At 38.2% G+C, this 14440-nt stretch overlaps 1 protein-coding gene across 14 annotated transcripts in view; it reads left to right on the top strand.

Annotated features, from left to right (window-relative positions):
• Positions 1-14440, top strand: part of LOC143996244 (sodium channel protein type 5 subunit alpha-like) — a 553882-nt gene that overhangs the window by 515548 nt on the left and 23894 nt on the right. For all 14 annotated transcript variants that reach the window (XM_077491204.1, XM_077491202.1, XM_077491195.1 and 11 more), the window contains 2 exons: positions 797-1072; positions 9905-9961. In XM_077491204.1, the coding sequence (XP_077347330.1) occupies positions 797-1072; positions 9905-9961 (333 nt within the window). The remainder of the gene's footprint in view (positions 1-796; positions 1073-9904; positions 9962-14440) is intronic.

Raw genomic sequence — 14440 nt, 5'->3', positions numbered from 1 at the left:
CCCAATTAGTAATTGTCAAGAAGTAAGGGTTCTAGGAATGCTCGGGCAGTTGCTGAAGCTGCTCCCTTTGTATCCACACCCAAAAACGTTTTGTTATATGGACTATCTCGGTACTTGTTAGAAATTACACAGAAAAAATTATAAAAAATTACAAATGATTTAATAAAGACAAAAAATTATACAACAAAACATTCACAATACTAAAATCATATACACCCGTCGGTAGTTTGTTAAACTGCGGTGTACATGATTTTAGTATTGTGAATGTTTTGCTGTATAATTTTTTGTCTTTATTAAATCATTTGTAATTTTTTTATAATTTTTTCTGTGTAATTTCTACCAAGTACCGAGATAATCCATATAACAAAATGTTTTTGGGTGTGGATACAAAGGGAGCAGATTCAGCAACTGCCCCAGCATTCCTAGAACCCTTACTCCTTGTAAATCAGAGTAAAGTTATGGCTTTAGCTGTACATCATCCGCCATATTTTGGGGACAACATAGATGTTTTTATATTCTGATATACTGTATATAATATTCACATGCTTGATAATAAATTTAACTCACAAAGCTGAGTTTGATTTTGCTTATTTACCGCCAATCCTGGTATGCTTTAAAATAATTATTTCATTTAAAAGCAATCACTCAAAAATACCCTATGCAATTAAATATTTTTTTAAATTTATGCAATTCAAAATATAAAATCAAGCTCAACAGGCATGTTTTCCATATCTTGATCTGTTAACTGGTCATTTTTTTTGTATGATGAACTAATTATACTATGTTCTGTTTTAAGGTTGTAGTAAACGCCTTAATTGGAGCTATTCCATCCATCATGAATGTCCTTTTGGTCTGCCTCATATTCTGGCTCATTTTTAGCATCATGGGAGTGAATTTATTAGCTGGAAAATTTGGGAAATGCATTTATGCTGAGAACAAGACAGAAATCGATGCATCTATCGTAGAAAACAAAACAATGTGTGATGCAATGAATTCCTCAGAAGCTTACTGGACAAAAGTGAAAGTCAACTTTGACAATGTTGGTGCAGGATACTTGGCTCTGCTTCAAGTGGTGAGTATTAGTTTGTGTTTTCTAAATATATTAATCATTTCTCATATGTTCTGTATTTTCAGGAACAGTCGATGTTTCAAAAGGGCCTTTACTGATTGAAAAATGTCTCTGATAAATATATGCAGTGCTAGTCTTTTTTGACCGGATCCTTTGCCCCTTCATAAAATCCATGTTTTTTTTTTCTTTTTCTTGTTTTGGAGATGTGTCCATTTTGCACTGACTAATCCTATATATTTGAAGGCTCTTCTTAAACACAATACATCTTTACTGAGGGCAACATTGGGGCTTTAATTTGGTACCAGATTTCTGTAGCTATATTTAGGTTCCTGGATACCTTCCAAAATTGCTTACAGTACTGAAACCAGGCTATTGTCCTAAAATGGTGTTGGGACATAGAACTGAAACTGCAGCTATGTTTCAAAATAATTGGCTAAATACCCCAGTTGTGTTCTGCTAACAGTGTGGTACAGATAGCTACTCTAATTGATGTATTAGGTAGGCCCATCTCATTGAATGTTTGAGCTTGCTGGTCTGACTGCAGAACCATCTCATTGAGTGTTTGAAATTGTTGGTCTGACTAGGAACCATAATGAGTTCCTATAAACTGGCACAGAAAAAGAGAGGGTTGACAAAAGAATAATAACAAATTGTCAGCAGTGATCAAGATACGTGGAAGCTAATAGACAGTGTTTAGGCATAAATGGCAGCATTCAGGACTTGCATGTTGCAGAACACAAGCCTGAGGATGACAGGAAAGGTTAAGAGATGGAACTGAGAAACAGAGACCATGATTACGCAAGTTGGAGATGTTGGAGAACTGCATGAGAAGGAAGGCTGCTGAGTCTGTGTAGCCTGATGCTGTAGCCCATGCCCATACAAACCCACACTCTTAATAAACTGGGTATAGGGGAGTATATAACATGCCCTAGGTTGGTTAGCTTTCATGCCTGTGCATTTCTGTTATACAGTAGAACACCATGCCATGCTGTAGTGTAAGGGCCTGCCCGATTACATACAAATTGAAAGTGTTTGTTTGACCTCATATTATATGGTTTTGGTAAATCTAAATGAAAGTTGTTCAAGAAAACTGTATAATGCATGGCCAGCCTTAGAAATACTTTAAACTAGGCACACTGATCACTACTACTAGCTACAGCTGTCATGACATCCACTGAATACCTGTCGATTTAATATGCCTTAATACTGCCTTAATACTGCCAAACCTGTCCAAACCTGTCCTTGGTTGGCTTATAGACTACACTTTTAACCACTTGCCGACCAGTCGCTGTAGTTTTATGTAATGTCGCTTCGCCCTGTGGCCACTAGATGCGCACGCGCTCACTGCTCACCCCCAGAGCCGACGTGAGTGCCCGGTGGTCACAATCACTGCTGGGCTCCCACGATCGCTGGTTACACACAAGAACCGGGAGCTGTGTGTTTAAGCAAACAGTTTCCGGTTCTCTGAGGGGAGAAGTGACTGATCATCTGTTTATACAAAGTATGAACAGCGATCTTTCATCTCCCCTACACAGTCCCCTCCCCTCTTCAGTTAGAATACAGAGAGGGAACACATTTAACCCCTTCATCGCCCCCTAGTGGCTAACACCCTCACTGCCAGTGACATTTTTACAGTAATCAGTGCATTTTTACAGCACTGATCGCTTTATAAATGCCAATGGTACCAAAAATGTGTCCAAAATGTCCGATGTGTCCACCATAATGTCACAATCATGATAAAATGCGCAGATCACCATCATTGCAAAAAATACTAATAAAAATGCCATAAAATATTCCCTATTTTGTAGCTGTTATAACTTTTGCGCAAACCAATCAATATACACTAATTACAATTTTTTTCTGCCTAAACCGAGGAAAAAAATTATTTTTATATATTTTTGTGGGATATTTATTTTAGCAAAAAGTAAAAAACGCAGATTGGATCAAATACCACCAAAGGAAAGCTCTATTTATGGGTAAAAAAAGGATGTCAATTTTGTTTGCGTGCAACGTCGCACGACCTCTCAATTGTCAGTTAAATCTACGCAGTGCCGAATCGCAAAAAATGCTCTAGTCAGGAAAGGGGTAAAATCTTCCAGGCTGAAGCGGTTAATACTGGTGTGATAGTTTCATCCTGTTTCTCTCATAGAGAGTGGAAAGCTTTTCCAACTGAAGCTCTGAGCTCTGCTGCCCTTTCTCTATCTTAAATTTTGCCACGTCACAAAAAGAATTAGGTATAAAGATATTTCACCACTGATTACTTTATATAAATGTTACTTTAAAATTTGTACCAGCAACTGCTTCTTGCCAAAAAATTTTGTTAACTTCACATTGCAAACTTAGTCAAAGATGATATTCATTATGTTAGAACACATGGTTCAAAAGTGTTGTGTTACTGGATTTTTTTGGTAGAACATAAAGAAATAGTGAACGTGTTACATTGTGCAATGCGTGCAGCAGAGAACAAACTAATACTGACAAAGTCAACAGAAGACCCATTCAGATCCGGTCATCATGTTCTGCTCTTCCTCCCACCTGCCATCTTGAGATGTCATGCTTCAAGGAAAGAGAAAACTATAACAACAACATTTTATTTTAACATATAAAAGACTGCATTATAGTGCAGAAGACCTGTAGTATTTTGAGAATCTATAGCAACATAAAGTGAAGTTAGGATTTTCCATTTAGAGATATGTTGTGTTACTGTAGGGATAATATGGCACATTCAACACCTTGCTTCTTACACCAAGAGGGCAAGGTATATGTCACTCTCAGAATTGTTGATTGTTGAAGAGTCCAACAGAGCCAACAGCGCTGGAATGGAGGGGAGGTAGGCCACTGGTGAGTATAAAAGCTCCTATGGCAGGGATTTTTTAACCCGATTTTTATTAATCTGACAAGATCAATTTAATTGCAGTTTTTACATGGAATTGATAACAATTGCATAGACTCACATCAGAGAATATTACATTATTATTCTAAAAGCATGCATGTCCATGTTATTGCAGATGCATAGTCAATTCTGCAAGTATATGACTTGTTGACCATGCACAATCAAGGCCGATATCCTTTATTAAAATAGGTCCTTCTATGCCCGCAAAGCTATTGTTCTAAAGTGGAAAAAGTCAGGTGCTTCCACCCTGTCCTTTTAGAAGGGCCTGGTGAACTCCATGGTTCCTTTCTACAGGACCACCTACATTTCCTGGAGGTGTGAGAAAAAAATTACTAAAGTGTGGCAGACCTGGATGGGTACATCCTCCAATGGGTTAGGATATAATCAGGATAAACTGATCTTGACATCAGACATTTATAGGTGAAGAGCTTTGGCTGAGCTATTTAACTTCAGGATGGCCGAACCTCTTGCTGTATGAGAAAATGTCTTAGGCTGTTCGCATTTATGGTAGACGAAATCTTGTCTCTCTTCCAGTATTACAAAATGCTCGTAAATTCAGTTTTATTGATTTGCTTGAGTTATCTGACATATTGTGCATCCTAGCTACTTACTATATGTGTACTTATCCCGTCATAGATGCCTGACAGGTTGTTGGGGTTGTGCTGGTGGTGGGGGGGGGGGAGTGGTAGGCTTACTGGGATTTTGATTTAAATTAGTTATTCGGTCATTGTTATGATGCCAGGAAGTAGTTTTACTTCTGTAACTGTTGTTTTGGCCCTGCCAGGCCTGTTTTGGTGGCTGCCTTGTAGCAGCAACTGCTATGTTCTTGCACTTTACAAAATTTTTATAAAAATAATTTAAAAAAAATCGGGTCAGGTATCTCAATGTTTAATATTGTCAGGGTCAGAGGGCATGGTATACACCTGTGCTAGGACATATATACTGCAGATTGCATTATTTTTTAGAATGAACTATTGGTTAGTATAGCTGGTGTGGCTTTTATGCTTTTTCTTTGTCACTTTGCAAATAAATTGCCCTTTTTTTGCCCTTTTTTGTGGTACATCTTAATATGATGTCTTAGTAACAATATATTTTTAGCTTGTGTTTCAATAACCACAAATTCTACAGATTTATTTTAGACAAATCTATTTTAAACACTTTAACTTTGTAATTAATGTAACATTTTTCTATGGTACAGAAAGGAAGAAAAGAATTTCCTTTCATTTGAAAATAAAGGTGTAGGTGGAATAAAATAATTGAAAGAACAGTTTTATTTTTTGCTGTGTTCAATCAGAACAGTTTTTTACTGGGATAAAAAAAATGTGATTGATTGGAGAGGCAACCACAAAAACAAAATTAAATATTGTATTCTCTACGTTTCCTGATTCCAACTGATTGTAGAATATAGAATGTACTCTTTCTGTGTGTCTGGAAAGGAGTTTTGTTTTCTCAGATAGAAGGAATTGTTTAGATTATATTATGTAAATGTGCCAAGTTCCTACCAAAAAGCATCATAGTATGGAAGGAAATAACAAAATGATGAAAATAAGTGACCCAAACATGGATGGGTGCTATTCCATTATTACACCATATCTGATGTGGGTTAGCACATCTTATACCATGTTTATAAAGAAAATAGTGGGAAAGACCCCAAAGAAAGAAGGTTTTTTATGTGACCCCAAATTATATTGTTCTAAAAATATTCTTTATTATGGACTTCACAAAGTATAAAAAATTACACAAAATGCAATCTACACCTCCACCTGACACTAAAAATGACAACATTGTCAATTCTAAAATCAACATCAGAGTCCGGACTCATAAATTACTTAATTACTGGTATATGGTCACAGTGAATTCCTACAGTACTCTCAAGCTCAAAACAGAGCATGCATGAATGTATCAAGATGTATACATCAATAAAAAGGGATGACATGAGAAGTCAACAAGTGATAATGACCACACTAATAGCTCATCAATAAAAACATCAAGCAGAAAGCTATGTGATAGTAAAACTATAAGCAAAAAGAGCATGGTGAGCCATAAGGGCATATATGTATATCTATATATATCTATATATATATATCTATATATATCTATATATATATATATATATATATATATATACCGTATCTCACAAAATTGAGTACACCCCTCACATTTTTGTAAATATTTTATTATATCTTTTCATGTGACAACACTGAAGAAATTACACTTTGCTACAATGTAAAGTAGTGAGTGTACAGCTTGTATAACAGTGTAAATTTGCTGTCCCCTCAAAATAACTCAATGCACAGCCATTAATATCTAAACTACTGGCAACGGTGAGTACCCCCCTAAGTGAAAATATCCTAATTGGGCTCAAAATGTCAATATTTTGTGTGGCCACCATTATTTTCCAGCACTGCCTTAACCCTCTTGGGAAATGAGTTCACCAGAGCTTTACAGGTTGCCACTGGAGTCCTCTTCCACTCCTCCATGACAACATCACTGAGCTAGTGGATGTTAAAGACCTTGCACTCCTCCACCTTCTATTTTAGGGTGCCCCACAGATGCTCAATAGGGTTTAGGTCTGGAGCCATACTTGGCCAGTCCATGACCTTTACCCTCAGCTTCTTTAGCAAGGCAGTGGTCGTCTTGGAGCTGAGTTTGAGGTTGTTATCATGTTGGAATACTGCCCTGCGGCCCAGTCCCTGAAGGGAGGGGATCATGCTCTGCTTCAGTATGTCACAGTACATGTTGGCATTCATGGTTCCCTCAATGAACTGTAGCTCCCCAGTGCCGGCAGCACTCATGCAGCCCCAGACCATGACACTCCCACCACCATTCTTGACTGTAGGCAAGATACACTTGTCTTCATACTCCTCACCTGGTTGGCACCAAACATGAACCAAATTAATTTATCTTGGTTTCATCAGACCACATGACATGGTTCTAGTGATCCATATTCTTAGTCTGCTTGTCTTTAGCAAACTGTTTGTGGGCTTTCTTGTGCATCATCTTAAGAACAGGCTTCCCTCTGGGAAGACAGCCATTTAGACCAATTTGATGCAGTGTGCTGCATATGGTCGGAACACTGACAGGCTGACCCCCCAGCAGTACAATCCATGTAGTAAAGCCACTGGTGTATGCAGTGCATGCAGCCAGAGGTCTGGGGGCACTGGTGGCTCCCAGCACTTTGTGGAGAACTCAGAGATGCTCGCAGACTCTCCCTGCTGGGTGGGGCGGGTGTAACGTGTGTCGGAGCACTGAAAGTTTCAACAGTTCCCTGAATGTCTCTGTGTGTCTCCGAGCATATCTGAGCTATCCAGGAAGTGCTGGGAGCCACCAGTGCCCCACACCTTTGGCCACATACAGTATTGCATACACCAGCGCCCACGCACCTCTGCATACACTAGCAGTACTGCATACACTAGCAGTGGTTGTGGAAAAAAATCATCTGAGTTTCCATTATTTCTTATGTGGAAACTTGCTTGGATGTATGAGTGCTTTGGATTTCAAGCATGCTTCTGGAACAAATTATGATCGTAATCCAATGTATATATATATATATATATATATATATATATATATATATATATATATATATACACCCAAAAACTGTCACAGTGATCAATGACAAGATAGTATATATATATATATATATATATATATATATATATCCAAAAACTGTCACAGTGATCAATGATAAGATAGTTAAATATCTGTACAGGGTAATAGCAGCTTTTTTAGTTCAGGGAGACATTGATTTGTCCCTTAAGATAGCTGAAATCCAGTCTAAAACACTTCAGAACTCAAAATAACTCAGTTGAGTCCCAAGCTGTATCAATAACATGGGCTGTAGATTCAAGACTTCATTTAAATGTGCAGACTGCAACACTGGTGGTCTTCACAACTATTCTACCCACTATAATAGTGGAGAAATATAAGTGAGCAATACATTTCTGTAATCAAAGCTCCTTCCCAACAGTTTGTCAGGAAGCCATCAGTTCCATGAGCTCCAAGCAGGCAAGCACACAGCCAAAATGTCCACAGGTCTTCCAGACATACTATCATGACCTGGGGAGAAGGGAAATTAACATCATCAGTGCTCACAAGGGCATGCTGAATCACTGTCAGCTGGCTTGTGTCCCCATGGGGCAGCTCAGTCGTGGCTCATGTTTCTTACAGTGGTAAACACCAGGTCTCAGAGATGTACGACTGTGCTGCTGGCAAATCTCTGCAATAGGACACAGAAGGCGAATAAAAACCTGAGAGGGGTTATAACCCTCCCTTACCTCATCCAAAAAAAAAAAAAACGTTTTGCCTATAGTTCCACTAATTAACCTTTATGTACATAAACTGTGGTGATGACAGCAACCTTGCTCTTACCATCTCTTGAAGTAGACAGCTTTAAATGGAGGGTTTTCAGAGCAGAAATGTTTTCAGACTAGACGCAACTAACTTTATCATGCTTCCAGCATCAAAAAAGCATTACTTTGGCTTTAACTCCACAGCAAAAAACCAGAGCACAAAGCACCAAATGCTTGCCTGTCCAGCTATAACTAAATGCCAAGTCCCTTTCTATCCAGGAAATGGACCTTGTGTACAGATCCAAGAAATGACAGTTTTTACTTGCAAAGTGTCTGTCCCTGCAGACCAACATTGGCTTTCTCAAGTTTTGGAGACTATGAACGACCCCTTTGAGGTCAGGTTTCTTTATTAGAAACAACCACAGCAATGGCATAGGTCTCCTTGATTACAGCTAAGCTCTGCCCCAACACATTCCTGTTGGCCAGTTTCTATGACTGGCAGTTCTACCGTTCAATAGGAATGTGCAGAAGGCAATCAAGCTTTGGCAGTGGTAAGGCCTTGTCAAAATGGCCTGGCATTTGGCCATGAAGGGACCGTTTAGGAGGCTACTAAAAGTATGGATCTTTTGACAACAGATTCTTGTTAGTTCAGTTGTTTAGGTCTGTGTAGGATAAGTAAGTACTGGCACTGGGTTGCTGCTTGAGCACAGATTCATTGTTTAGATGTCATTTAAAGGGCAGTAGAAAAGTGGAAAATCTACAAAGTTTAAAAGAGAGAACATTGAACATATACTTTATCGTATTTGAGAAAAAAAAGCCTAACTAAATGTGTTCGGTGTCCAGTACAGTACTTTAAATTATATACTTTAAAACATAACACTAAATGCACAAATAAAAAAATAAAAATAAAAAAAATATATATATATATATATATATATATATATATATATATTTTTTTTTTTTTTTTCTACAATATTTCCATTTTCTAAAAAGTTTTATTTTGTAATAATTTTGTTTTATGTGTTTTGCGAAAATTATATTTTTAAGTTTTAAATGTCTCTTATTACACTTTATAAAGAAGCGTTATCTTGTGTTCTATTGATATACCACTCAGTTCAGAGTGATGTAGGAGTGTGACAGCCTGATCATTTCTTTTGCTGGGTTTTGCTCAGCCGGAGCTGAGACTTGCCAGCAATGACATAGAACCCTAGCAATGCAATATTTACATATACACAGAAACGGTGCTAATTACTGCAATATGTAATGTGCAGACATGGAGATACTTCACTGGCAATTTGACAGTGTGTTTTATTTCTTTATTGTTTTGTGCCTCTCCCTCGTGGGGGACACAGCTGTTTCTTCTTGAAAACAGAATTGGAGGCTTTACACAAATGGCTTTTTGTGAAAAACCTGCCCCCCCTACACACACACATAGTGAAAACTGAATATTAAATGCTAATGTACATTTCTATTGTGATTTGATTCCCTGCCTAGGGTGAAATCTCATGTCAAATATACTGACGGCATTCATCAGAGTAAACAAGAAAATATACATGTTTTAATTTCATAAACAAGACATAGTTCTCACCATGTCACTGCAATAAAAACAAGAACTGCTTTGCAATTTACTGAGTACTTTGTTTCCTGCAGGCAACATTTAAAGGGTGGATGGATATCATGTATGCAGCTGTGGATTCCCGGTCACTCGTAAGTAATGTTTACTGTGACTTTGCAGAACAAGTTTAAAGCAATATTAAACCCTCAATTTTTTTGCATTGCAGTTTACCAATTTCTATATGTGGTGGGCTGTACTCGTTTTCCTTGTTTAAGCTTTTCCCCTTTATTTTCACCTGGGGATCCAGCCAGTAAGTCTGTAATTTTTCAACTCCCTTTATCGCACCAATCTCTTCAGTAAAAGTGGGCAGAGACAAACCATTTAACAGTGACAATGGTAAGCTTTTATTAAATTACGTAAAACCCTTATCTCAAAGAAAAGGGTTGGTGTGAGTTTGGCTTTAACCACTTCAGTCCAGGAAGGATTTACCCACTTCCTGACCAGGCCATTGCGTGGTCATGCCACACTGTACCCAAATAAAACTATTAGTATTTTTTCCCCCACAAATAGAGCTTTGTTTTGGTGGTATTTGTTAACCTCTGCATTTTTTTTTAGTGCTATAAACAAAAAAAAGGCCGTCAATTTTGAAAAAAAAAATTATATTTTTATTTTCTGCTATAAAACACACCCAATAAAAAAATGTTAAAAATCTAATTTCGTCATCAATTTAGGCCAATTTGTATTGTGCTACATATGTTTGGTAAAAAAAAAAACCCAAGAAGAGTATATTAATTGGTTTATGCAAATGTTATAGCGTCTATAAAATAGGGGATAGATTTACAGCATTTTTATTTAGTTATTTATTTTTTACTATTAATGTCAGTGATCTATGATTTTTAGCGAGATTGTGACATTGTGGCGGACAGATCGGACACCTAACTGACATTTTTGACACTTTTTTGGGAACCAGTGACATTATTACAGTGATTAGTGCTAAAAGTATGCACTGACTTTGTACTAATAGCACTGGCAGGGAAAGGGTTAACATCAGGGGCGATCAAGGGGTTAAAAGTGTTCCCTCACTGTTTGTTCTATTTGTATGGGGGATGGGCTGCCTGGAACAACACACAGATCTGTCTTCCTGCATAGCAGAAACACAGAATCTGTGTGTCATCCCCTGTCAGAACGTAGCTCTGCCATGTTTACTATGGCAGATCCCCAATCTGTCACTGCGGGGAACGTTAGCGGGTGGCTGGCGGACATCGAGTCAGCTAGACTCGCTGATTGGCTTCCACATGCCCATGAATCACCATGTACGAGCCGACATACACCTACGATGATTTGTGCAGCCAAACCAACCTGGCCTGGTCGGCAAGTGATTAATTGTTAGTAAAGTCTATCTAAATCTGCTAAAGCATTGACACTACCTTATCCCCAGATTGACAAAGCTGGTGTTCAAAGATGTGTCTATTCCCCCTATGTCCAGAGTGGAACCCTAAAATAGAAATTGTATTACTGGCTGAATTACCAGAAAAAAAAAAACAAATGCAGCTATCACACTTAGTGGTTATTAACCCTCTCATATGTCCAGTGAAATGAATATCCTTAGAGGATGCAAAAAGATGAAACAAATCCTCCTACATACATTTTACTTGTCTATCTACAGTCTTCTTGTGTTTGCACCCCTTCAAAAGTGCCAAGAAGTGCTGATTTTAGATAAAATCCTTCTGCATTTTTCAGTGTCAAAGAGAAGGGAGTGGAGAGCTGCAGTTAGAAGTCTGAGACTCTGTGTGAGAGCTGATTGGAGGAAAGGAACACACCATTTTCACACACAGCAGAACTGTGTCCTGAATAGACAAGCTGTATGCTGAGTTCTCCTCCCTGACACAAATTGTATCTCCATGTTTTGGGAAAACTTCTCAGAAGTGACTCATGCTTATAACAGAGGAATGAAGTACCAGAGAGAAATTACAATTAGAGCTTTGGAGAGACACAGTAAACACTACAGATATATGTTCTTTGTTCAGATTTCATGACTGAGGTTTACAGCCACTTCAAGGATTGATCTGTTTCTCTAGTGATTGCTTAAATGCAGTGCAGTCTAGACATCATCTTTGGAACTTGAAATTAAAGACAGAGGGATTGATTGAGTAAAAGATTTGAGAGTGTAAATACCCACTTAGCTTAATTAATTTGGTGAAGAAATTGGTGAAGAAATGTCAAAAGTTTACTTTGGATATCCAGTTATTTGCAAAAGATTGTATTGGATAATTGCAAAGATACAGGTTTACCTTATTAATAAAGCCAAGTGGCATTCAATTTGATGAATTAAAATTCAGGGATATTCACCCTCTTTAACTTTTTGATGTGTGAATATATAATATTTTGACTGGTGAATACAATCAAAAGTGAAGAAAAATCCCACATTTTAGATAATCAGAATAGAATAGAGGGGACATTTTCCAATGGGGACAATCGTTCTGGTGATCCTGGTGACTACTAGGGATTTCCAATACTTTGGAAGGATTTCCTCTCACTTTCTGTTGTGACTTTGAGACTAGAAGTGAAAATAAATCTTCCCAATCAAACACAGATAAAAAAAACAAAAAACTGACAGGAGTTATAACCCTTCCTTACCCTAGCCCAAGAAAGTTTTGCTTTCATTTCAACTTAAGGAGCGTGGGCCAAGTGTAATTGTGAACCGTCCAACCTAAGGTAAAATACTAGGGAGCTCCCTGCATGAGTATAAATGGTCATCCTAAAAGGCCATCTTTGATACAAGTCAAAGATCCATACAAAGAAATTAATCATAATCATTATAGAAAAGCGCTTAGGGTTTTAGGGTGCACATCAGTCTCGATAAGGATGGCCAGATCTCCCAATGCACATCAAAACCAAACTACCAGCCTATGGCAAGGTCATGATTATGTTTTAGTTCCCCAAACGAATCAGTAACCTATATTTTACTAAACAATGCCTAAATTGTATGATTATATAGTAGCTGTACTGCAAAGGTAAAGTATTCATACCAGGAAGGAGACTGGCTACCACCCTTAGCTTAAAAAAGTCAAAAACTCCTGCTTTGTGCTAAAACTTGAGTAGATTCCAGCAAATCAACTGCTCCTATGGACAATCAGTTCTATAGTCACTGTTGTTCTCTGAGTTGTTCATTTGTTCCGTGTTGGCCTTATGAACTAATTTGAAATGATTTTCTAAATATGTACCGTATTTATCGGCGTATATAACACGCACTTATTTCCCCTTAAAATCAGGGGAAAATGGCGGGTGCATGTTATATGCTGATCCTCCGCGATTTTTGCACGATTTTTGAGCCTCCTCCTTTTCAGCCGCCTTCGGCCCTTCTCGCGGCTTTCGGCCGTTCTCGGCGGCTTTTGGCCGCCTTCGGCCCTTCTCGGCGGCTTTTGGCCGCCTTCGGCCCTTCTCGGCGGCCGAAAACTGACGAGAAAGGCCGAGAACGGCCGAAAGCTGATGAGAACGGCGGAAGGCGGTCAAAAGCTGCTGAGAATGGCCGAAGGCGGGCGAAAGCTACCGAGAACAGCCGAAGAAAGTCGAAAATCGCGAGAAGGGCCGAAGGCGGCCGAGAACTATCGGGCGCCGCCGAGATACACAGGACATCTCGGCAGCACCATTTTTAAAAATAAAATCTGAAATTAACACTGACAAGGGGAGAACGATGCACAAGGCTGCATTACAAGGCTGCCATGATAGCCAGGCTGCAATGATGGACAAGGCTGCAATGATGGACAGGCTGCATGACAAGGTTGCAATGATGGACAGGAGGCATGACAAGGCTGCAAATGACACTGATAAGGCTGCATTGATGGGCATTTAAATGTAAGTTTTTTTTTCCTTAAATTTCCCTCCTAAAAGTTTTTTTCCTTAAAATTCCCTCCTAAACTTGGGGTGCGTGTTATACGCCGGCGCGTGTTATACACCAATAAATACGGTAAATAATTTTTAGTTTGCTAAATGAAAAAAGTAAACTTAGTGGAAAAAAGTCAAGGAGTTTTCATAGTCATTGCAAAGCAAACTCCTATGTCTTGGACAGGACTGGCTGTTCAGCATGAACACTGCATCCAGCCATCTTTGATTGGCTTCTGCATGAGCAGACATGTATATTTTCCATTGTCTTGTTAAAAATTGAGGCCCCCTTTACTGGATTATAAACATGTATATCAAATAGTTTACATGGTTAAAAAATGTAAAGTAGTTTTGACTTGTTAAAATGTGAGAAGCTGTGTTCATTCAAGTCAATTAGATTCAAATTCTGTGACATATTGGCTGCAACAAAAATTATTTAACATTCCATTTTTTTTAATTATGTTTTTTTTTCCTTACAAGTATTAGTGGCACCATAAAATGTGTTGAAGAATGTAAAACATTAGTAATACAATTAATTCTCTGTTGCTGTCTGTCTTCAATTCACTCTTGGTGGTCCAGTGTCATTTTATTCAATGCTGTGACTGGGCTGTATGTATTCAATGCTTCAGTCTTTGTGATTGACATATGTTTTTTATTACCGACGTCCATTTTCCAGATGATATAATGTAATCTGGAGAGTGGGCTGATTTGAGAGCTTCAGGAAGAGCTTAGCCATAAAAACGAATTTA

This window comes from Lithobates pipiens, unplaced genomic scaffold, assembly GCF_037356315.1.
Source record: "Lithobates pipiens isolate NorthernLeopardFrog02 unplaced genomic scaffold, aLitPip1_a1.2 Scaffold_19, whole genome shotgun sequence".
Taxonomy (NCBI): domain Eukaryota; kingdom Metazoa; phylum Chordata; class Amphibia; order Anura; family Ranidae; genus Lithobates; species Lithobates pipiens.
This window is presented reverse-complemented; position numbering and strand designations above follow the sequence as displayed.